The 26847-nt window shown below is 41.4% G+C and overlaps 1 protein-coding gene across 1 annotated transcript in view; it reads right to left on the bottom strand.

Moving 5' to 3' along the window:
• Positions 1 to 10961: 10961 nt before the first annotated feature.
• The window catches only part of LOC126416734 (mitochondrial import receptor subunit TOM70), a 66011-nt gene continuing 50125 nt past the window's right edge, over positions 10962 to 26847 (bottom strand). The window contains exons 8-10 of the mRNA XM_050084557.1: positions 26625 to 26721; positions 11953 to 12076; positions 10962 to 11793 (exon numbers count right to left, since the gene is read on the bottom strand). Coding sequence (XP_049940514.1) covers positions 11631 to 11793; positions 11953 to 12076; positions 26625 to 26721 — 384 coding nt within the window. The 3' untranslated portion in view covers positions 10962 to 11630. The remainder of the gene's footprint in view (positions 11794 to 11952; positions 12077 to 26624; positions 26722 to 26847) is intronic.

Genomic DNA, 26847 nt, shown 5'->3' with positions numbered 1-26847 from the left:
TGTTCCAATATCGTCCTCTTGACAGAAGCGTATACGTCTACCTGAGGAGGTGTGGTGACTAAATCATGAATCAAGTCAGCATGGTCGTGGAGCTTGTTCACGAGACAAATATACTGTGAGTGGCCATCAAGCGAATAATATTGAAAGATCTGCTCGACTACGGCAAACCAGACTTTGGGGTTCTCGGTGGAGAACACAGGCAGTTTCGGTAGTTTCGCGAGTTGTGGTGGCCTGGAAGCAGCCTGGGGGTGAAGTGCGGAAGCAGATGTGAGGTCCACAGCGTGGGTGGCAGTAGCATTCTCGAGCCTTCGCAGCGCGGTAGGGGAGCTCGATGGAGTTGTGAACTGGCCCTGCGGTAGAGTGAAGTTGGCACATTGTGGTGGAGGACGATGTGTCATGTCATGGAAGGCTGACGCGGATGAGGCACCGGTTTGTGCCAAAAACAAATGCAGAAGCTTGACAGGAGCCGGCGGGGATGCGACAGGAGAGACGTGTTTCATGGAAGGTGGCACATTGCAGATGGCCGACGCGGAAGAGGCACCTGGCTGTGCTGAAAACGGTTGTGGAAGCTCAACTGGAGCTGTCGCAGATGCAACAGGTGAGAAATAATTCATGAACTGTGGGCGCATGTTAACACACTGATAGCTCGACGAGAGAGCTGAGCCGTAATCACCTGTGTAGCAGGGAGGCAGCAGAGGTGTGGGCTGAAGTGAAGCACCGTGTGTATAGTGGTGCCGAACACGGGGTGAGTGGTAAAAGGGTTCATTGTTCATAGTCACTCCACTCGAAATCATGTTCGGATAAGGTGAGAGCCGTGGCACAGAGCACTAGGGCATAGTAGTAGAACGTAGGGCGTCGTTAGGCCCACTAGACCACTTTTTGTTCATGTTGCAGGCTGATGTGCCTAAGTTGGAAGACACATATTGATGTGGGACAGAAGTAGCAGCAAGCGTGGTCGGAAGCTGAGGTGAAAGGCCCATGAGCCTGGCAGGGCCGACCACGTGGCTGTAGTTAACGAGGGGTTGCACGGAGTAGGGCGTCAAGAATTGTTGCTTCAGCGGCAGTGGAAAGTTGTCCAATGAAACATTAATGGAGTTCAACGTTGGTACCACACTGCATTGAGAGCTGTAAGTAATGGTGGCACGGTTGGTGGAGGTAGGCACATGAGGTGGCGAGAACAAAGGTGTTTGGTAACCAGAGTCATGCGTGTTCCTAACCTCACTTGTTGTTACAGGCTCGGAAATATCGAGTGACACCAGGGGAGCCGTCGAAGGAGAAACACCGTGTTGCAATCCTGGCGGGTGTACATCGCCAGCAACACGGTGCATATTTGTCACAAAATTGGGCGTTAGGTGTAGAGCTGAAGTCATTGTTTGAACACTGTTGTGGTAAAACACACGAAAATAACCGGCGCAGTTGTCGTGGGCACTGTCCGAAAGCGAAAACAAATAACGAAGGAACTCGGCGTCACCACTGTGGTGGATTCAGGGGGTTTTCTCCAGAGAATACACCAACATGTTGAGAACTATATTTTATTGCACATCATGGCAGAACAACACATATGGAACTGAACTTTAACATGGTGGGAAGCAAAGAAGTCAGAGATGAAATACAATGCAAAGATGGTTTATGTATTGATATTATGGTGACAAGTTTATCGGCGTCACATATTCTTTAAAACTGAGGATTAACCTTTGTCTTTCATGAAAATGCAGATTATGCTCACTTATGTTAATGGTAATTAGTTAAAAGTGAAAAAACGAATTTAAGGAGGCAGATGGCAAAACTAGAGGGGAAGTAAAATTATCCCGGCTTGCTTCATCACACAGTGAGCTGAGAAGCAGTGGTAAATAATGAACACAAATCAGATGCGGTGCAGAAACAACCACTAAAACTATATACATGGAGAATTAACCAGTGATCCAAGACATGAGACATAGCAAAAGTTATACAAATAAAAAAAGCAAATACTGTTAATTGTTGACACAAGAGGTGAACATGATTGAAAATGTCTTCACAATGTGTTTCACCATTTATAACTTTCCCTCATTCAAGTGGGCAGCCATGGCAGTTGGCAGTACTGTAATCCGAACTGCTGGTAAAGACCACCTGCTGGCTATATCTAAGATGAGGTGTGGCTCTCTGAACTGTATATTATGGTTGTGGTCTCCTTCTGCAACTACTTTTCTCATCCGATACATGAGGCTAAGCATCAGGGGTGACACTGTCTGTAGATGTTTGCATGCTGCCGTGTTGATGTGTTTCTGATCATCCCATTTTTGGTGTTTTTTGGTACACGAGTCACATTCAGTCTCTGTGTAGCCATCGTCCTCATCTGGTTGAATCACGAGCTGATGGTTTGTTGAAGACTGTGCATCTTGGTAGAAGTAACTCATTCTGTGGTGACTCAGTTGATTTTTTATTTGCGACAGGCAGCTGCACTGCTGAAATCGAGGTACTGAGCAGAGTGGAGTGCTGAATCGCAGACAGGCACAATAAAAAGACTGCTAAACAAGTATGCTTTTGGCCAAGGCCTCCTCCTGAAGTAGACTAAAAGAATAAAACCACACCCACCCATATGTGAATGTGGCTGTGTATGTTACCTAATTCAGAAGGCCTCCTGGTTGAAAGTTTCCTTGTTTAGCAGTCTTTTTATTGTGCCTGTATTCAACTTAGCACTCCACTAGCAGTCTATCCTTTTCATAATATTGTCATTATTCCTTCCTGGATTTCCCAAATAACTCAGTCAGCCAGCAGCTGCCGGCCAAGACAGAGCAGCACCAGGGAAGTAACCAATCTTGTGACATTTTACGAGTTCCTAACCAGGTGCGAATTTTATAGTTTCACATGTGTACTTTGGTAATTCAGTTTTTGAATTTCTGCATGTTAATTTCATATTTAATAGAAACAGTCCCCCTGTTTTCATTTGTGTTGGAAAGTAAGCTGACTCTGTGACATATGTTCCTAATCAGGAGTGAATTATTTATGCACACTCCTTGTGTATTCATCAGTGTTTACAGAAGACATGTGGCCCCTCCCGAGGGGCCACATGTAAGGCCTCCCTGGTTAGTCAGACAAACACGTTTCATGGGCTGTCAGTGGCTGACATACCTGTCAGCCAGGTACAGTCCCTTGTTGTGTTTTAGAAGAAACCTCTCAGCCTGCAAGACTCAGACAATCACAAAGAGTGGAATTATTGGGAGTTGGGAGCTGCATGTTATGAGGCCCCTTAGGGACATGGCTGCCAAGGAAGGGAAGAAAGCCAATGTGGACTCCGTGTGCATACCAGGTACAGTCATTCTGGATGCCTTGAAGAATGCAGGGTGCAGCTGACTGCAGATGGTGGCTCACGTCAGTACCAACCGTGTGATGCTTTGGATCGGAAGAGCCTCTCTCTGGTTTGAGTGGCTATCAGATATGATAAAGGCTGGCAGTATTGCTTCCGAGATGAAAGCAGAGCTAACCATTTGCAGCACAGTTGACAGGACCGATTCTGAACCTCTGGTACAGAGCTGGGTGGAGGGTCTGATCGGAGGCTCAGAAGGTTCTGTGACCATGTAGGCTGCAGATTTCTCGACTTGTGCCATAGAGTGGTGGGGTGTGAGGTTCCACTAAATAGGTCAAGCAGTCAACTACATACAGGAGGCAGCTATGTGCGTAGTTGGGGATGTGAGGCATGGACTGTATGTTTTATTTTAAGTTAGAGGGTCTGGGGGAAACACAAAAAAGAGCTTCAGTCTCAAAGGGTGCACATCGAATACAGGAGGAACGTATAATTAGGAACCATCGATCTAACACTTGTAAGTTGTCATACATTTTTTGGGAACGTACCAGAGCTGTAAGTGCTAATAGAAAGCACTGATGCTCTAATTGCTGCAGGCAGTGAAAGCTGGCTAAAGCTGGACATAAGTTCAGCTGAAATTTTTGCGAAGAACCTAACGATGTTCTGAAAGGCTAGGCTAAATACAGTTGGCGGTTGCATGTTTGTTGCTGTTACAAATAGTTTATCTTACAGTGAAATTAAAGTGGATAGTTCCTGTAAGTTAGTATGGGCAGAGATAATTCTTGGCAACCGGAATAAAATAATAATTGGATCCCTTTACTGACCACCCAACTCAGGAGATACAGTCACTGAAAGATTCAAAGAAAACTTGAGTTTAATTTCAAACATATATCCGATCATACAACTATAGTTGGTGGTGACTTTAATTTACCCTCAATATGTTGGCAAAAATACATGTTTAAATGCAGAGGTACGCGAAAAAGCATCATCCAAAACTGTGGTAAATGCAATCTCTGAAAATTATTTTGAGCAGTTAGTTCCTGTGCCCACAGAAATAGTAAACAGTTGTGAAAACACACTTGGCCTCTTAGCAACAAATAATCATGAGCTAATAATGAGAATCAAAATGGATACAGGGACTAGTGAACACAGGGCAGTGTTGCAAGACTGAATATTGTAACCCCCAAATCCTCTAAAAATAAATGAAAAATGTATGTATTCAAAAAAGCAGATAAAAATTCGCTTGATGCCTTTCTGAGAGACAATCCACACTCTTTCCAAATTAACAATGTTAAGTATAGACCAGATGTGTCTTGAATTTGAAGAAATAATATTGGCAGCAATTGAGAGATGATCATATACAACCACTCGCTCAACAAAAGATCCATACCCAAAGACTGGAAAGTTGCACAGATCACACCAATATTCAAAGAAATAGGAGTAATTCACCAAGTTACAGGCCCATATCATCAATGTTGAAATGCACCATGTTAACAATTTAGGAGACTATGTGAGCAGCCATGTTAGGTAGTTTGCAGATGATGCTGTCATTTATCATCTAGTAAAGTCATCAGAAGATCAAAACCAATTGAAAAATGACTTAGATATCAGTATAATGTGAAAATTAGTAATTGACCCTAAGTAATGAAAAGTGTGGGTCATCCACAGGAGTGTGAAAAGGAATCCATTAAATTTCATTTACACAACAAATTAATAAAATCTGAAGTTCTTAAATCCAACTAAGTACCAAGGAATTACAATGACGAACAACTTAAATTGGAAAGAACACGTAGAAAACATTAAGGGAAGGCGAACCAAAGACTGCATTTTATTGGCAGGACACTTCTACTAAAGAGACTGCCTACAATACGATTTTCTGTCCTCTTTTGGAGTAATGTTGCATGGTGTGGGATCCTTACCAGACGGGATTAATGGAGTACATCAAGAAGTTTCTAAGAGGAGCAGCACAGTTTGTATTATCAAAAAATAGGGGGAGTGTGTCTCATACTTAGTACAGGAGTTGGGGTGGATGTCATTAAAACAAAGACATTTCTTGTCACAACAGGATCTTCTCACGAAATATCAATCACCATTTTTTCCTCCGAATGCAAAAATATTTTGTTGACACTGACCTACAAAGGAAGAAACAATCATAATAAAATAAGGGAAATCAGAGCTTGCAAGGAAAGATATAGCCATTCATTTCTTCTGCATGCTGTTCGAGAGTGCAATAATAGAGAATTTTTGTGAACGTAGTTTGATGAACTCTGCCAGACACTTAAGTGTGATTTGCAGAATATCTGTGAAGATATAGAAACAGCTTGGTCGCATGGGGGCAACACCTGAGCAGCTGTCAACATTTGGATGGACTGCTGTACTAAATGCCAATGATTGAGGCAGTGCTAAAATTTTGAAGGCTTGTCGAGCCATGAGGAGATGCTACCAAAGCTGGAATGATGGTTCACCAGCCTCTGAACTGGACTGGTCCAATAGGCTCCAGTCGATATCTGAATGCCCTCATGGTGGACAGCATCTAGTACCTTGAGCAAAGAAGTACGTGCTGATCTGTAAATCACGCTGCTGTAATCTGTTACCAGAAAAATGCTCTATAAAACTGCAGGAGGCATGACCTGTGAGTTTCCCATGCCTTTCCACTGAGCCATTTCAAAATATTTGATGATTTGATGCTCTTTGTTCTCAGATGTTTCAGGTGTGCGAGCCAGGTTAATTTTGTGTTGCCAAAAGCACTAATTATCTGTAAAATTTAAAATATTGTCCCCCATTGTGAGCTGTGTCTGGTTAGAACTGCGATGAGTATGGTTAAAACTGTCACAAGTAGTCTTCTCTAGTGAGAGCTAAAAACCACTTAATTGGTCTAAAGTTTCCAGTGTCCCTGTGGACAAATGTAGTAGCCTTATTGTCATTGTAGGCTTGGAAAAAGAGCAGAAGATCAAAGTAATCCATAAACAAAGAATTTTTAACAGGGCTTCTGACTGGAGATGGTCAGATGAGGTATCACCAATGCAACAGCAAAAGCACCGGCCTAAGAATCTGCAGATGTCCATGTAGACCCATTAATGAAGTTGGTGAAGGGTATTGTACCTCCAAGTGGTGTCATACACCTTTTCAAGATAAAAAAAACATACGAAATAAATTGTTTTGGCTCCTGTATTGCCATCTCACTTAGAATTAAGTTATAATGGGTAAATAGTGGTGCCTGAAACCTCCGTGGGAGGGGCAGAGGTGATTTTGGGATTTGAGGAGCCAGACATGGCAGCAATTGACCATGCACTCAAATATATTACCCATCCACTGGTAAGGGCTACAGTCCACTAGGATTGACACAATTCTTCCCTAATTTTCCATAAGGGAATTAATATTGCCTCCTTCCAAGTGGCCAGCTACTGTCCATCAAACTAGGCCTGACTGAAACAAGATATGAGCTTGTCATTGGCTGCAGAGCACAGATGATTGAGGATGGCATAAAGAATCTGTCCCGTCTGGGAGCATGTCTCTTGCTGTGGACAGAGTAGACTCCAATTCCCAGGTGGATAATGGATGAGTGTAGATCTCATTACACAGGAAGAAGCTGAGCCACAGCCCTATGGAGTGCCTGTAACTCAGCTGTTTGTCTGGATGACACAGTGAAGGTAAATAAATTGTTCAGCCAAAACCTGAGCCACACTTGGTTATCAGTTAAAATAAAATCTATTTTATTTTAACAGGTAACCAGTTTCGGCTCTAAAGTCATATAAAATGTTATAAGGCAGTGACAGAGAATGTGAAATCATCAATAAAATAAAATGTAACAAAGACTGAATTTAACATTAAAAGAGTTAAGTTGTTCAGGAAGAGTTGTTCTTCACAGTGACGTCCAGCTCACATCCAAGTCTCAGTTAATAGATAACCTACCAATAAGCAACAATAACTGCACTCTTGACATCTGCTACCACTTCCAAGTCAAATGTTCCCTTCCCTATAGCCTAGGCATCATGAGCAAACGTACTTCCTCCACCAATTACTTCACCTACACTTTCCTCTCTTGCAGGTATTCCACAAATCTCACAGGCATCATTCTCCTTTCTCCCTCTTTCACAGCTTCCATTTAGGAGAACCCTCATCATGCAGTACCACTGAAGCCTCGATACTTTACTCTGCAGAGGACATGACTTTCTCAAGTTGAGCCCTAAAAATGAAGTCCTCTCTCCTCAATAGCATTCCACCATGCTCAGCACCTCCATAACACCGTTATCACTACCACAAGGTTCCTGCCTCATGCACCTACACACTACCATTTACTCCATTTGGACCACAGGTAAAACGTTCAACATCAAAGGCTTAGCAACATGCGAAACCACATGTTGCTTACCAGCTTAAATATGTCCACTGCTGTGTTTTATGTAGGAATGCCCACCACCAAACTGGTTGAGCACATTAATGGACATAAAGCTGTCGGGTTTGGGGACACCCTGTGCCCAGTTGCTGAACCATTGCACGAGTCAGGACCTGCAAACACGACAAGGGTTCCTTGGACCCTCCCACTCAATACTAGTTCCTCTGAGCTCCAGATATTGGAACTTCTCTCCAATATATCCTTGCATCCTAACCTCCTCACAGACTCAATTTCTGTGAACATTTAAACCAACTGTTTATTATTTATCCATTCAACTATATTCTTTATTCCTTTTTTTTATCTCCTCCTTGTTTTCCACTGATCGGGAATGTCTTCGGTTTGTATGATTTTGTTGAACACTTCTGTGATGATTGGTGTTAGGAGATCTTGGGCTTCTTTTAAGAGCTCGTTGTATATGTTGTCTTCTCCAGGTAACTTTCCAATTTTTCAATTCGGTGATGTTGGTTCTAACCTCGCTGAGTATTATAGCGGGTAAGGTTTCAGTGGTGTTTGAGTCTGGATTGACAGAGCTGCGGTCTGTGGCTTTGTTTGACAAAGAACTTGTGTGTACTGCTTTGTGGAATTCTGTTGCTGATTTGATTAAATTCTCTTGTGTTTAGATGTTCTCCCGCCTGATTCTTCATCCTAGTATCCATTGTTTCCCGCCCTGCGTGCTTATGCTCACTTTTCTAATTGAGTGGTTTTCTTTCTAGTCTTTCTCGTTGTTGCTGATCGGTGCTTGTGGATATCTTTCCAATTTCCCTTTTGATTATTTTGTCTAGTTTTGCTTATTATTCTTTATTCCTGTCTGAAATATCTCTAGGTTTTAACATATTCGATCTGTGGTCGATTAGCTGTTTGGTACTCTGACTTAATTTGCTTCGACTTTTCTTCATTTGCTCGTCTTTGCTTGTGCCCTTGTGAGAATGGTATGTGCATTTTTCTAGTGCATTATACATTTCATGAGTGCTTTGTTTTGTATTGGTTTTGCTTGTTGTAGTTGCTTCTGCAGTTCTTGTTTAAATTTGTCTGTGTTCAGTTTTTGTATTTCTTGTTTGCTTGCTTTTCCTATGTTTCTTTGGAATTTTTATTTTTGCCCTCACTATTCTACGGTCTGTGCTAAATTTTAATTGTGAGATTACTTGGGTATCCTTTATTATGTTTTGTTTTTCTGTTAGAATGTAATCTATTTTGTTTTTCATCTTGCCACCTGGCGAGTGCCAAGTCCATCTTGGGTTTTGACTTTTCCTGAAGAAAGTGTTGGTTATTTTCAGTTTGTGTTCTTGAGCAAATTGTACTATTCTTTCTCCTCTCCTGTTCCTTGTTCCAAAGCCATTCCATGTGGTCCGATTGGGTCTTTGTTATCGTTACTGCGGGGGCCGACTTTACTGTTGAAATATCCAATTATTAAGTTTATTGGTGATTGATATCTCTCTAAGATGTCATCTAGTTCCTCATCAATATCTCCTAATTCTTCATTGGTACTCATTTCTGTTGGGGCATATATTTGTATGATTGTTATTTTATGACTGTGTGGTAAGTTTCAAAGCTGCTATTCTTTCTGACACTCGCACTATTTCTTGTATGTCATAACACAGTTTAATATCAGTTTGTATTTAGCAAGTACTGGCTTTGTTCATGTAACATTTATTAGTAATTGCATGTCTGAGCAAACAATGTCAATGTTGCTCAAGAGGCATCTGTATTGTTTTCAACACTTGATTTTATGAAGTACATGTGTGTAAAGGTTTAGCTAACACAGCACCAAATCTGATTTTTGCTGCATCTCATGGCATTCTCTTGCACAACAATTGAAGGTATGAGTAAAATAATTTTCTGATTAACCTGTCGATGTCCAGATCACAGGAAAGTTTTGAAATGATACAGCAAAATTATCACTTTTTTCACTAGTCTTGAAACAGCCTACATTATTGTTCCCCAGAAATCTGGAACATGAGACGTAATAGGCACATGTGAGCACAGAATTGGAGAATATTTTCATTTGAATTCTAGTGTCAATACATCATATTGTAGTTGGGCAAGATACAAAGTAGGAGGATCTTTGGCTGGCACACTTACACAGTTGAAGCTCAACATCTATTTTCAATAGTGAACGGGGTGCTTACCAATGTAATATATTTGACCCACTCCCTAATAGCTCAACATCCATCCTGGTTTCCACCTCAGCTTCACAACAGGTGAGTCCCCTCCAGCCTAGTCCTCTTTCCTCGCGTAGGAAGGAACAAATATTTCTGAAAGAATGGAATGGTTTTTCACTTGCTTGTGTATATCAGCAGTACTGGAATTCTGTAACCTGAATGTACTGGCCAGCCATTCTGTCTCTCTGTAATTTTACAGTTTGCCCAAGTGATTCTTCTTTAGAATCAGTTAATAATGAGATACAAATATAGTATGTTTTTCATAGTTTTATGGAGTGTCTGATTTTCCTAGATTATTGCAGAGAACACTTTAGTGTTTACTTATTATAAACAATTATCAAATAAATGGATTGAAATGATCAGAAAGCTACAACATTCTGAATTATTAGTTTCTGTTATATTGATCTTCCTGTAATTTAAAAGCATATTTTGTACAGAACATGTTATTAAATCTGGCCTTTGTGTTTTACGTCTAGCAAATGGAGCATTTTAAACACACCTGTCAAATCATTTTAGTATGGTCAGCCATGGACTACCAAAAACCTACTTTCATAATTTGTTATGATCATCACATTTGTTTTAATATAGCTTTTTGAAATGCAGTATTCCTAAAGAGGTCTAACCATATTAATTCTACATGCTGAAACTTACCAGAAATGAATAATGCTGTTAACAAAAACATAATAATTTATTACAGTGATACTAGATCCAGAATAGAACTAGTGTGTGCGATGTCAGAAACTAAAATGAAAAACTTTCAGTTCACAGTTCAAAACATAATACTAAGCTTAGTCCTATTTATTTTTGTCTTTGCAGCCTCCCATTAACTACTGAGGTATGTTAAAATAATATGACTCTTTACAAACTCAATAAAACTTTCAGGGATGAAGGTTTGTTTACATGAAACACTGCAACTGCAATGAGAATTCACTGTGTAAGAATTGTAATTTACATACATAATGAAGATACTGCTGCTTCTGCACCTTTTATTTTGACTTACTCTTAAGTTGTTTACACCACATAAATTTAATGCACTGGGAGAACGGATGGAGGAAAACTGGAAATTTTTTTTCAGGCAGGGTATTGGTATGTTACATATATTATGGAGATTTCAGTTCAAAACACATTCGCACAAATATGTGTTTTATTGTGTGTGGCAATAAAGAATTTACAAACAGTTTTTGTAGTGACTGTACATGGACACAAATGCAACACATACTTGTGAGCTTTAATAATGCTACAATATAAACTGAAATCTAGTAAGTCTTTCTTAAGCTCTTGTTCCATAGTTCAATTTTGTTGAACACAGCTTATTTTTCTCAATCTCACACACGCACACTACTTCACTCTAAAAAATTTTCTACTATGCAACTGATGGTGGAATGATGAAGACTTGAAAAAAACTTAAGCTTTTAGAAATTCTCTGAACAATGTTTGCAATAAGCAAAAAATATTTCTCATTCTTGTAAACAGTGGCAATAATCCTTCAGACTATGTGCAGATGAGGTGTAGCATTCATTGTCTGAGATCATTTACAGTATCAGAACAATAACTGTCAAGTCGCACTGAGCTGTTTTAAGTGCACTGAAAATTTCAGTTATCTATAAGTACATGAACAATCAAGTAATGAAGACAAACTCCACTGAAACTAGTCTTTTGCTGGCTTAAATCAAAGTTGTAACATGTAGCTATAACAATGTTTTTATTTTGGAGGATCCTGAGTTTTTATAATGTTATCAAATACTGCACACGGTCACAGTCAGGTTATCTTTCTCACTAAGAATTCACACCTCCACTAATTTTGATTACCGGAGGCAATACTGATGCCCATTCGCTCTGCAACTGTAGCTTGTGCAATTGCAGCATCCCTCAATGAGAATAAATGGGACATCTCAATTTCAGTCTTCGCTAAAGGAATGGCTTTATCAAAAAGCTCCACGGCTCGTTTCAAATTACCCCTGTAACATAAAGGTAGTTTTGCATTTCAAAGAAATACGCATTTAAATAACAATTATATTATGAATCACAAAGCATTTATAAAAAAAAAACACACGAATCATTCCATGCACCCCTTAAGTATCTGAGTGTATAAATAATTTTTGCATTGATAACCCAACCTTTGCACTTCTATTGTTCCAAGAGTTTCATAGGCAAATTCACACCGATCATCCATTTTCAGGGCTTTGCTGATCAGTTCTATGGCTTTATTAATATCACCTGTAGATTGCAACTGCAGCAAACCTGAAAGCAGACATGATGTTTGAATCACTATCACATTTATCACACTAAACAGCTAATACAGTATTTGCCTTATGTCAAACTAAACAGGGCTTAATAATTTTATGTACAGCTGGAATTTAATCTGCAGCAAAACTTCACAAAACTGACAAATATCAGTATTCTCTTCACCAAATAAAACAACAACAAGACGATGGGTACTCAAAGGTGTCAACTGGAAACAGATAATTTATTCTTAATTTGGCTGTATAATTCACAATAATTCTATCTGAAACTTTTTCCCCTATGTAATTAAGTAAGTCTGAAGTTTTTGACATGTAAACAAGCACACTAGTTATTCACAGCTGATCAAAACTGTGTGTTCTGAAACTCATGGTTCAGAATACTGCATATTTGTCTTCATCTACATCTACAAACATACTTCGCAATCCACCATATGGTGCGTGGTGGAGGGTACCTCATACCACAACTAGCATCTTCTCTCCCTGTTCCACTCCCAAACAGAACAAGGAAAAAATGACTGCCTATAAGCCTCTGTACGAGCCCTAATCCCTCTTATCTTATCTTATCTTATCTTTCTGGTCTTTCCGCGAAATATAAGTTGGCAGTGGTAAAATTGTACTGCAGTCAGCCTCAAATGCTGGTTCTCTAAATTTCCTCAGTAACAATTCACGAAAAGAATGCCTCCTTTCCTCCAGAGACTCCCACCCAAGTTCCTGAAGCATTTCCGTAACACTCGCGTGACGATCAAACCTACCAGTAACAAATCTAGCAGCCCGCCTCTGAATTGCTTCTATGTCCTCCCTCAATCCGACCTGATAGGGATCCCAAATGCTCGAGCAGTTCTCAAGAATAGGTCGTATTAGTGTTTTATAAGCAGTCTCCTTTACAGATGAACCACATCTTCCCAAAATTCTACCAATTAACCGAAGACGACTATCCGCCTTCCCCACAACTGCCATTACATGCTTGTCCCACTTCATATCGCTCTGCAATGTTACACCCAAATATTTAATCGACGTGACTGTGTCAAGCGCTACACTACTAATGGAGTATTCAAACATTACAGGATTCTTTTTCCTATTCATCTGCATTAATTTACATTTATCTATATTTAGGGTTATCTGCCATTCTCTACACCAATCACAAATCCTGTCCAAGTCATCTTGTATCCTCCTACAGTCACTCAACGACACCTTCCTGTACACCACAGCACCATCCGCAAACAGACGCACATTGCTATCCACCCTACCCAAAAGATCGTTTATGTAGATAGAAAACAACAGCGGACCTACCACACTTCCCTGGGGCACTCCAGATGATACCCTGACCTCCGATGGACACTCACCATCGAGGACAACGTACTGTGTTCTATTACTTAAGAAGTCTTCGAGCCACTCACATATTTGGGAATCAATCCCATATGCTCGTACCTTAGTTAGGAGTCTGTAGTGGGGCACGGAGTCAAATGCTTTCCGGAAGTCAAGGAATATGGCATCTGTTTGATACCCTTCATCCATGGTTCGCAAGATATCATGTGAAAAAAGGGCAAGTTGCGTTTCGCAGGAGCGATGCTTTCTAAAGCCGTGCTGATGTATGGACAGCACCTTCTCTGTCTCAAGGAAATTCATTATATTCAAACTGAGAATATGTTCAAGAATCCTGCAACAAACCGATGTTAAGGATATTGGTCTGTAATTTTGAGGATCCGTCCTCCTAACCCTCTTATATACAGACATCACCTGTGCTTTTTCCAGTCGCTCGGGACTTTACGTTGGACAAGAGATTCGCGATAAATGCAATCTACGTAAGGAGCCAATGCAGTAGAGTACTCTCTGTAAAACGAAATTGGAATCCCATCAGGACCTGGTGGTTTATTTATTTTCAACCTATTCAGCTGCTTCACAACCCCAGGGATGTCTATCACTACGTCCTCCATACGGGAATCCGTACAAGACTCAAAGGGCGGTATGTCTGTACGATCCTCCTGTGTGAAAGATTTCTCAAATGCTAAATTTAAAATTTCAGCTTTCGTTTTGCCGTCTTCTGTTGCCAGGCCAGACTGATTAGTGAATGACTGGATGGAAGCCTTCGACCCACTTACCGATTTTACCTAAGACCAGAATTTCCTTGGGTTTTCAGCAAGATCTTTTGCTAAGGTATGACAGTGGTAGTGCTTGTGTGCTTCACGCATCGCTCTTTTTACAGCAGCACAAATCTCTACTAACTTTTGCCTGTCCTCATTCTCCCAATCTTTCCTGTACCACGAATGCAACTGTCTTCACTTCCTGAGCATTCTCCGAATTGCGCTGTTAAACCACGGTGGGTCTTTTCCGTCCATAACCCACTTTTTCGGCACATACTTCTCCAATGCGTGGTTTACAATGTGTTTAAAATTTGTCCATAATTCTTCCACGTCCATCGTACTGGAAGTAAATGAAGTTGATTCATTTACTAAGTGGGATGCTAACAACTGCCTATCTGCTCTTTCTAGTAAGAATATTCTCCTAGCCTTCTTGCCCGACTTTTTAACTTTCGTAACCATAGTCGTAATGACAACATCACGATCACTAATTCCTGTTTCAACACTGCCACCGTCGATGAGGTCTGGTCTGTTCGTGGCTACCAGATCTAAAATATTTCCAGTACGCGTTGGCTGTCGATTTAGCTGCTCAAGACAATTTTCGGATAATGCGTTCAAAAGTAATTCACATGACGGCTTGTCTGTACCACCTGTAATGAATCCATAGACATCCCAGTCTATACTAGATAGGTTGAAGTCACCTCCGACTAATATAGCATGATCCGGGTACTTCTGCGATACAGAGTGTAGATTTCCTTTGAATGATTCTAGAACTGTCATGGTGGAACCTGGTGGCTGGTAATAACACCCCAAAATCAACTTTATTTCCCCTAGCCCTGTTAAACGTGTCCAGATAACTTCACAATCACACTCTACTTAGACCTCAGTAGACACAATATTTTTGTCAACTGCAATGAAGACACCTCTAATCTGTTTTTCCGATACATGTTCCAACCCTCACTAAATATTTCAGAACTTCCTATCTCAGGGTTCAGCCAGGTCTCAGTCCCGAGTATAATTTGCGCCACTCGCTTCCTGGAGGGCAGTAAATTCAGGAACTTTATTCTGAACACTCTGAAAATTTACTGCTAATATCTTGATAGCTAAAGTGTCTTTACACTGAGCGTGTCCTGATTTCCCTGCCTGCACGTCGACTGGTGAGTGTTCATCAGGACACCTCGCACTACTGCCTTGTAGCGCAAGTCTAGAAATCTGCAGCCAATACCGTCACAGAGTCGACGAAGCCTATGGTTGAGACCCTCCACTCGGCCCCAAACCAAAGGACCCCGATCCACTCTGGGAACGATGCTGCAAATAGTGACCTCTGCTTGCACCTCGCGTGTGAGGCCAGCGGTCTTCACCAAATCCGCCAGCTGCCTGTACGAACTGAGGATCACCTCAGAACCCAAGCGACAGGCATCACTGGTGCCGATGAGCAACTACTTGCAGACGACTGCACCCTGTAAGCTTGATAGCGGCAGGCAAGGCTGCCTCCACATCTTGGATGAGGCCCCCCGGCAGACAAACCGAGTGCACATTGGAATTCTTTCCAGCCCTGTACGCTATTTCCCTAAGGGCTCCATCACCCGCCTAACCTTGTTCACAAGTTCGAAAATTCACAGTGCTGAGAGGTGTGCCAGACATTAAGGTGTCCCAAACTGGATAGGACACAGTATACAAACCAGACAAACCGTCCTTGAATGTCCTTACTTCACTATTTAAAATACCTGTTGCCACTGGCTGAATATATTACCTAGCCTCGTAGAATATTATTTGGTTAGCAAATATGATTTACTGGCTCTCCGTCTCGCCCCATGGATAATATGGACAGTACATCTGTGAGTTACCAAATAGAGTGCACCACTCTCACAGAAGGGAAGGACTGATACTGGCTAACCATAACAGAAGCACAGACATTTGTTGGCACTTATTGTTTATGTTAACTGCCCTCCAAGTTTTCACCTCTGACATTTGGGCAGAGCATAGCTGAGTCTTGCTCTGTTGAGGTTTGGCACTGGCCACCAAGCTCTTTCAGCTTGGTAGCCAAGTTTTTCATGGGCCAAACTGTTGGAGGCACTATTGCAATGTGCAAGCTCATGGGATTGTTAGTGGAAGTGTACAGGAAGCAATGGACCGAGTGAAGTCTGGGAATGTTTTTGAAACAATATGGACACCTGGCAATTTTTAAGCCAGCATACTTCTACATAAGGCTTATTTAAGGTAAAATGTTGTGGGCTCTTAACACTTGACTACTTCCATCATACTCCACAAAGCAAGCACGAATCTGATGTAATATCAACTGGGTCATCACAGAACTTTCAAATAAGTGTGGAGAAAGAAAAATGAACAAAGCTGCAAGTCAGGAGACAGAGTAACAAAGAAGGTGATCCTGTTTAAATTGAAACCTCCATACATTAAAATGAAGAACACTGGAGAGAGTTAGGTATGTTAAAACACACGCCACAGACACAGAACTTGACAGCTGATGCAGGGGAGAATGGATTTATGAGCCTATGGTAGTAAAAGTGCAATACAATTTATTGATGTAGAAAACTATTTATTTATTAGGAGACACTGTCAGATAGTATAATTATAATATCACAGATATCAATGATAGCTGAAGCCATAATAAATCTATGTGGCTGTCACATATTGTGTGCCAAGATGTCTGATGGCTATTGTATCATTTTTCCTACTATGTCTTCACGTTCTGTCTGTCTCTACTGAGTTTGACGTCAAACTCTATGTGATTTTTACAGGTTGGAACCAGATGAAACGTGATCATGGATCCAAACTCCTCATCTGCTCTGTTTCCCTTAGTGCCCTGCAGACCATCCAGTATATGTTCCCAGCAGATAGATTTGTGCAGAACATCCACACCATCCTGCACTTACAAAGACAAAGAAAAAAGGTCTAATTCTGCTGAGTACCAGGACATATGCATATCTGTGGGAATAAGTAAGCCGATACCATGGCCAAGGAGGCATGTACCATTCCCAGCATAACCAACTGCACTCTCCTTCTCCGTGCTGCACTGTCATTGCTGCGAATGTCTGTCATGTGTCTTTGGAAGGAACAGTGGTTGCGTGTGATGGATAGGTTGTGATCAATAAAAAGAGACAATGATACCATTGATCATGTCCTCCTTCTTGCTAGTCAGAATTGATGAAGTCTGTTTAATGTGACTTCAAATAGGACACAGCCCTCTGACCCATGGCTGTCTTCTCAGACTTTAAGAACTGCCTATGTGTGATGGATGTGCTGTGCTGCTTACAGTTTGCTACATTTAACCATCGTATTTTATATAATGATGAGAGGGTACAAGCTGGTCTATCGGTAGACCTACCCTCAGTTTTACTTGATGAGTTGAAGGTGGCATGTGTTTTATGATTTTGTGTTTTGTCTTCCCTTCTACCAAAGTTCTTAGGTCAAAGCCTTTTAGTATGTTAGAGGATGATTGGCTAATCCATGTGTCATCTTTGTGATCAGCCAATCTTCTTTTCTGGACTTGCCTATTAGTGGCCATACAGATCTGGTACCAACATTTCTCACAATCTGCCTTGACTCGCTTGCACCATTGCATCATTAGGAGGAATGGTGAGTGTTCACATAACACAGAGTAAAAGGGAGCATAAGTGACCTCATCTTGTATTTTAGGCTATCCTCACATTGTGTGCTCTAGCCCCATTCATCTCATACAGTCAACATAAGGGTGCTGATGACCGCGATGTTGTGTACTCTAAAGGTCCAACAGCAGCAACAGCAAAAACAGCAGCAGAGCGTCCGCAACAACAACAACGACAACAATTCATAGAACCATCCTGTATAAAAATTATATAAGTTACAGTAATGAAAAGTGTTGTTAACATCCTTGAAATGTTTACTAAGATGTACAACTAGTGTATTCTCAACTTATTTAAAAGAGTTCCTGTCATTAATATGCCTGGAGAATATTTGCTCTCTCAAACAGGATCATGCTGTGGTACCTTATAATGGGATTACCACCCAAATGAGAAAGCTTAGGGAGCTAGTAAAAAGTTTCTGCAGATAAAGATAATGTGCTACAAAGTGTTTGAAAGCATGGACTAGCTGAGCAAGAGAGGTTTCATGATGATTTTTGATCAGATAGGTTCTGTTATGTGGAAAGAAAAGAGATGAGAAATACACTGACACATACATTACAAAGGCAGAATAATATATGGCAGACCATTAAAATTGCAACACCAGGAAGAACAGTACATAATGTAAGTTTCTTTATTGTGCTTATACAGTACAATACGAACAATGCATGATTAAATGTGTAATTTGACTTGGAGGTACACTGTGTGTGAAATATACTACACACAGCTGCCACCACTGGCAGCACAGCTGCCACCACTGGCAGCAAGAGTGTGCCTAACCAGACTCTGCTTCGAGTCAAACTGAACTCTGATGTCAGCTTCAGGTACACCATTCCGTGCTGCTGCAACTATACCGGAGTTCATCGCTCATGATTGCCACTAAGTAGCAGTGTACCGATCTTTGGGCAACACGTGACTCATAGATTCAATGTGTGCAATATCTGGAGAATGTCCTGGACAAGGCAACAGGTGACATTATGCGTACTGAGATACGTCAGTACAGTACTGCCAGCAAGAGTTCTCACAATACTTTGTCGAAATAAAATGTGATGGAGACCTCGAAGATAGGACATGGCCTGCTGTCCAGATTATTGGCTGTGCAAACCAGAGGTGACTGTATTGTGTACCCAATGGTACTTTACCCAATCATGTCCAGTGCTGATTCAGTATGACAATGACGAACGCAATGTTGATTCCCCCGGATCCTCCACAGATGTACATTTCTTCTGTGCCCCTCTAACTGCACTGAGGGAAACCACAGCAATGGCCACTGTGCTGACATCCCATGTCACACCAGACATCATTGCACTGTTTGTACAGATACAATAAACTCTCTTTCTAATGAATCTGTGAGGATCCAAATTTTTTTTTTCTTGAACGGGGGTTTTCCTTAAATTCAGGCTTTGTCTAAATACATGGAAGGAGTGACCCAGAATCATAATTCAAGTATGTTTAGGCAATACAAGCGCAATTTAATTACAAATTTGCCAGTATCCTGCAGTAAAAATTTAAATACTTCCTGCATATTGTAGTGACAAAAATTGTCACTCTGGTTGGCTGATATCAATTAGAACTGATTCGTCTACATTCAACAAGGAAAAGAAATTCCTGATGGTATTAAATCTTTGCACAGCAGCTGTGAAACTTAGTGCAACAACTCCTGCTCCTCCACCTCCTCTTCATTTTCGTCCTCATCCTCGTTGTCCCTTCACAAGCACTTCGAACTTCTCACTTACATTCATCTCGGGTGTGGAAGTCAAGATGATACCATCATCATCATCATCATGATCATCATCATCATCATAATCATCTCATCACCATCATAAGAAACAAACTCTTGGAATGTCACATTTTTCAGGAACAGCTACAATACTATTCATTCTTCTTCTGGACCAGGATCAGTTTTAACAGCAACTGATCACAACTACCCTTTGTGAAATAATTTAACACAGTCTGCTGTCTTACATTATTCCGGGTAGCGACAAACATATGATTTGCCTATAGAATGTTGATTCTCATCACTTCCTCTCTCTCAGGAATTTAACAGGCTTCCACACAACTGCTACTCTGTACTCGGCATTAACCTAGTGTGCCCGGGTCCAGATGCTAAAGATGGCTTGTGCAGTTTGGAGGAAGGAACACAATATTGACGTTCCTCAGAAATGATGTTTTCTCGAGCTGTACAAGACATTGGTCAACAACAGGTACTATTTTCCTTCCTCGTGCATTGATCTTGGCATCTTAATAACTGAGAAATCTTGTAAAGATTTCTGAAATAATCCAGGCATTGCTGTTCTACTCCTAAGTACAAGGTTGTAGTTTTACGTTTTTGAAACATCTGGGAATTTTAAGTTTACTGTTATTAGTGGAGGCAACATTTGACTTCCGTTACTTTTTACACACAATGCCACAGTCATCCTTTCTTTACTTTTTTTACCTCTGTGTCATTTTTCTCTTTTAATGAAATACATATCTGCAGGAAGTAAATTATAAGACGCCAGCCAATTTCACCTATGCTGAAAATATCTCTGGCCTCTAACCCTATATCAATCATAACAATGTAATGTTCTTCCAATAATTTACATGTTCTACATGCACAGCCTCACTTCCTCTACTATCATTCTGAAATGAGATAGTGTCACAGAAGCTGAGTAGCACAAGTGGCTGAAGGTATATGGGTGTACAGCCAAATTTAACAAATGGGATGACACCATGTGCTTGACTAACGTATTTTTCTTCTTGGAAGGCACTACCACGCAATGGTATGAGAACAACGAGGAGAAGTTCACAAGCTGGGAAGTATTCCAGGTGGAACTGTGCAAGTACTTCGGCAACACACAACGACAGAAGTGCAAGGCTGAAGATATATTAAAGTGCATGGCACAGCGTCCAGGAGAAACTACAGCATCCTACATTCAAGACAGCTGTGTAAAATAGTGGACCCTAGAATGATGAAGGAAGATAAAGTTGCACATCTCTTGAAGGGTGTTGCTGAGGACATGTATCAATTCCAACTCCTGAAGGAGGTTCCGACAGCAGACGACTTCATAAAATGGTGCCAGTATATCGAAGCAATGCATCAAAAAAAGAATTACACACAAGAAGTTTGAATGGTTTCCAAACGCCGTATCAATGTCTGTGATGGAGGAAACAACTGATTTCACAAATGTTCTTCGCCATATAGTGAGAGAGGAAGTTCAGAAGGCATAAAACTGAGATGCTTCAGGAGGTCATAAGGGAGGGAGTGGAACAGACACTGAACCCAATCTCTCATCCATCATTTCCCTTTAAAACGGTGAAAAAGTCCCAAGTGGAGTTACGTTCCTACAATGCCACATGAGGAACATGTTTGGGTACCAAGGAAGACTGACGTCTGGAGGACCCAGGATAACCAACCAGTATGTTTCCACTGAGAATGACCGGGACATATGGTGCGCTACTGTCGAGAAAGGTGGTGGATATTTGATGACGCCTGCACCACAAGACAGCAGACTGATCTTAGCTGACACCAACTCCGGGACGACGAAGATGAACAAAAAGATGTGGGTGCAGGACGACTTAGGTCATCATTGCCGCAAGCTAGCTGTTGGAGAGGACACTCCCCAACATGCCGATCCAGGTCTCCATCACTGTTTAGAAGCTCCAGCCTATCACCTAGCTGCCACAACCTGGAAAACTAAAGGGTACGACCTTTCTTGGAGGTGAGGTCACCGAAGAGAAAAATCCTCCACTGTCAATCACTACAAAAATGGTATGAAACTACGTCGGTATCCCCATGGATGGCCAACCAGCCCAAGCTCTTGTGGACTCTGGAGCATCGTATTCAGTCATTTTAGACAAGTACCATCGCCCGTTGCAGAAAACCGTGAAGATGTACCATTCGTGTGGGTATAAGTGTCCATACACAGCCCTTAGAATTCGTCATCTTACAAGAGTGTAATCATGACATCATTCTCGGATAATACTTTTTGAAAGCTTCTCAGGCAATTATAGATTGTGGTTGCCCAAAGATTATGCAAGACAAGATGAGATACTGTGGACAGGAAGATGTGCATCCGAATGTGTGGAGACTATGCGTGCTGGATGAAGTGATCATTCCTGCAGTCAGCACTAGAAAGGTAACTGTCCGTGTCAAGCCATGCAGCAACCCATGGATCTTATAGTGGAATGTAAGAGAAGCGTAGCACTGAAGAATAACTTGGTCATCCCAGGTTCTGTCATCTCATTTAAGAACGGATTCGGTGAATTGTGTATAGTTATCTGTCGCCAAGAACTGCAGAGCCTTCCAAGACGCATGTGTGTAGCAAACACTTAGCCGCTAATTGAAGAACAGCTGAGAGTCATAGAAACCTCCCATGCTGAGTCTGTGGGCGAAATTAGCGCTACCACTACGAGACAGCATCTTCTAGCTCGACTATCAACAAAACTCCCTAAGGAACTACAGAAGAAGCTACTTGCCATTCTTCAAGAGTTCTCTGAATGCTTCAATCCACAGGTGAAGAGCAAATCAGACAAATTGACGATGAAGCACCGGATTAGCACTGGAGACCGCCAACCAATAAGTCAGAGAGCATACCATGTGCCAGCAATGGAACGTCTAATAATTCACAATGATATAGAGAAAATGATGAGGAATGACATCATTCAACCTTCGCAGAGCCCATGGTTGTCACCAGTGGTCCTAGTCAGGAAGAAGGATGATTATAGGAAGCTTAATAAGATAACTAAAAAGGATGTTTACACTCTTCCACGAATTGAAGATCCACTAGATTGTCTGAAGGGGGCTACACTAGATTGTCTGAAAGGGGCTAAGTTTTCTCAATCATGGACATGTGCTCGGGATACTGGCAAATCGAAGTAGATGAGACTGATCGTGAGAAAACAGCATTCATCATCCCTGAGGGCCTGTATGAGTTTAAGGTACTGCCATTTGGTTTGTGTAATGCACCAGCAACTTTTGAATGGACGATGGATAATCTTCTAAGGCACCTGAAGTGGACAATGTGTCTTTGTTATTTAGATAACATTTATTTGATGAACATATAAAAAGACTGAGGGCCGTTCTTAAGTGTCTCCAACAAGGTGGACTGAAACTTAATCCAAGTGTCTCTTAGGAGCAAAAGAACTCAAAATACTTGGACACATTGTGTCAAACGAAGGTGTGTGGCCAGACCCAGAAAAGGGGAGATCTATAACGGAATTTCCTATTCCAAAAAGTATTAGAGATGTGAGAAGCTTTCTCTGATTATGTTCTTATTACCGTCATTTTATTAGTTTTGTATCAAACCCAGGCCACTCCAAGAGTTGTTAAAAGCCGATGCTAAATTTATCTGGGGTGGTGCTCAACAAGATTCTTTCAATGTGCTGCGAAAAGCTCTGACGACTGACCCTGTACTTTGTCTGTATGATGAGAGAGTACCACAGAACTACACACAGATGCCAGGGGTATGGGATTGGTGCTGTTCTGGTGCAAATTTCGGATGGAAAAGAGAAGGTTATAGCCTATGCTTCTAGGACAGTTACAAATGCCGAGAGAAACTACTCAACTACAGAAAGAGAATGTCTTGCTGTGATCTGGGCCATGTGCAAATTTCAACAGTATCTGTGGAAGACCATGCACAGTTGTTATGACCATCATTCACTTTGTTGGTTGACAGGTCTTAAGGATCCAACAGGACGACTCGCCAGGTGGGCCCTATGTCTTCAAGAGTATGACATTACCATAGTGTACAGAAGTGGAAGAAAACACCAAGAAGCCAACTGTCCCTCAAAAAACCCTGTGCAAGACCATCAAGACTTTGATGAAGATAGTGACTGTCTCGCTGCACTCTGGGATCTTTCTGTCCAGCAGAAGAAGGATGCCAAGATATCTCAAATTATGCTTGGCTTAAATCGGTTAGAGGATGTGAAAGGACAATTTGAGGTAGTTAATGGATTACTTTGTAGGAAAAAGAGGTGGCTACCAGTGATTCCTAAACACATGCGCTTAGATGTTCTACAGAAATTCCATGACACACCTGAGGCCAGACATTTAGAATTTATTAAGACATATGATAGAATCCGCAAGAGATTTTCTGGCCAAGTTTATTTAGGAGTGTCCGTCACCGTGTGTCGCACTGTCGAGAGTGCCAGAGGAGAAAGGCAGTTCCTCAGAAACCACCTGCCCAACTCATATACCAATTCCACCAGCAAAAACGCCTTTCCAGCGTGTTGGGATTGACCTCCTCGGACAATTTCCAAAGTCTGCTAGTTGCAATAGATGGATTATTGTTTGCACTGAGTATCTGACATGCTATGTCATTAAAAAAGCTGTGAAAACAGCTGAAGCATCCGAGGTAGCCAAATTCACTGTGGAAGACATTATATTAAAACAGTGCCCGCAAGGTCTTTAATTAGGGATCGAGCGAAAGCTTTTCAATCGAATCTTGTGACAGAGAAACCGCCAGTGCAAGATTACTCATCACATGACGACTGCCTACCATCCGCAAACTAATGGGCTTACTGAACGCCTTAATAAGACCTTGGAAGACGTGCTATCAATGTTCATCAATGTTGAGCACAGCAACTGGGATGAGGTTCTACCTTTCGTGATGTTTGCCTACAACACCGCCAAACAAGACACCACAGGATTTACACCGTTTTTCCTGGTGCATGGCCATGAGGCGACTATGACGATGGACACTGTGTTTCTGTTACATCCTGATGATGTGGACGACAACTACATTGGCCAGGTGTTAACCAGAGCTGAGGAAGCTCGGCAGTTAGCTTGAGTCCGCACGCTGCAGGCTCAGGAAAATGGTCGCCGAAGGTATGACACGAGCCACTGCCCTGTTGTCAACGAGCCTGATGACCTCGCCTGGATCTTCACTCCTGTTTGGAAGGTTGGTCTGTCTGAGAAGCTCCTCAGGCGCTACTTTGGACCTTATAAGGTTGTAAGACAGTTGGTTGATGTCACTTATGAAGTTCAAAATTTCGACCCCGATGAAAGATCAGAGATATGGTCCACGTCTTTCGAATGAAGCCCTATAAGGATCCTGCAACCCAGGGTAAATTCGAAGCTCCAGTGACAGGCAACAAGCGGAAAGTGATGAAGAGCATAGCGGCAAAAGAAGTTCTACAAAGATCACTGCCAGGGCGAGAATCAGTCATCAGGAGCCGGAGTATGCAGGACCGATGACTCGTTCCTGGACTAGGAGGACATAACACACCTTAAGGAGGGAGCAATGTCGCAGAAGCTGAGTAGCATCATGGTGTAGTGGATATGATACTAAACTGTTGCATGGAGGTTTGCAAGTTCAAAACTCACCTTGACTGTACAATTTTAATTTCTATATTCGGTTCGAGTACATTCTAGAAGTATCCACAAATGTCAAGAATCAGTGTACTGGAATGTTCTGTAGCTGTATATATACTGTATGTGTTCTGGCAAGAGGCAGTTCGCTCTGTGCTCTTGTATGTGCAAGTGCTGAATAAACCTTCTTTAAGTGAAGTTAGTGTGCGTCATTCACCTAATTACACGTGACAATATTATGAATTTTATTTAAAAACGTTCCAACCGGTCTTCCAATGCACGAAATTTTTAACACCCATTTTCAGCATGAATCACACAAGACTTTTATTGCAGTATTGTTCCGCTTATAGGAATACTGCCACTTCTCATTACTTACAACCATTTTAAAAGAATATTGTCCACTTCATCAAATGTTCACATGTGACTGTCCTTCCTTTTGGATCCAGAGGAACTGCTGCCTTCAGCAGTTAAGATCTGCTTTTTTGTTTTTGAGTATGCTGTACAATCAAGATGGTGCCAAATTGTATTTCTTTGCTATATCAGAAAGTTTTATATTACGGCTGTCTTCAACGGTGCCAAATTGTATTTCTTTGCTATGTTAGAAAGTTTTATGTTACGACTGTCTTCAACATCACAAATGATTGTCAGATTTGCTGAACAGTCGCTTTCTACTTTTGGAGGCCGTATCTCCACAAAAGTAAAATTTATAAATTCAGCAATAAACAACTGCACTTCTGAGCTCGCACTTTTACACTCAATGATTGTGATACCAGATCATGTGACTACGGTTGCATGACGGCCAGGGTGTGAATTGCTTTCTGATTTGTTCAATGCATTTTCTGCTATCACTACAAGGGATTTTGCATTATTGAGCAAAAAACTACACTTTAGATATCTGTCAATTGGAAGAACTGATTGCTGTTTACTGCTGTCACACAATACGAAGTATGTCATGCGTGAAATCAAGTATGGCATGCGTGAAATCAAAACTCACTTGGACGTGTCGGGAATGGTGTACAAATTGGATTTTAATTTGCAGAATATTTCCTGTTTTATTCCTTAAAAGCAGAATTTTTCTTAAAGCAGGGTTTGTTAAAAATGGGGACGCAAAACCTTGTTTTTATGCGAGTTTCACCAGAACAGATGGAATTGTTAAAAGTGGGATTTCATTAAAAGCAGGTTCTTTAATACATGGTTTTATTTTGTGTTGTTGCAAACAACCCCATTTATTCACTCATGGTATGTGACATTGCTGTACAATCCTGCATGGCCAAATGTACACTATGTTTGTTTTCTTGGCCACTAGTTGCATGGAGTTGTCAAAATCCTACATGGCATTGGGTACGCCCTTCTTTGGGTAGTTGTAAGAGTCATGGGATCCCAAACAAGCCACTGTTGAATTCTGACATGTGCTGGCAGACAGTCCTCCTCCTTCACACACACACACACACACACACACACACACACACACACACACACACACACACACACACAGAGAGAGAGAGAGAGAGAGAGAGAGAGAGAGAGAGAGAGAGAGAGTTAAATGTAACAACTTACCCCTGTGAACATACAGAGTAGCATTTTCTGGCTCTACTTCAATAGCTTTTCTGTAGTACTGGTCAGCTCGTTCATAATCTTGCTGATCACTAAGTACCTTTGAACAGAAAATATATCAGCTGTAATTTAAACATTGGAAACACCAGGTTGGAATTTCAAAAATATGAGGAAAAGGATAGGTTGTTACACACCGTATAGACGACCTGTTGAGTTGCATATAGGT

The sequence above is a fragment of the Schistocerca serialis genome, chromosome 8 (genome assembly GCF_023864345.2).
Source record: "Schistocerca serialis cubense isolate TAMUIC-IGC-003099 chromosome 8, iqSchSeri2.2, whole genome shotgun sequence".
Lineage (NCBI taxonomy): Eukaryota > Metazoa > Arthropoda > Insecta > Orthoptera > Acrididae > Schistocerca > Schistocerca serialis.
Note: the sequence above shows the minus strand (reverse complement) of the source record. Positions and strands in the feature narration are given on the sequence as shown.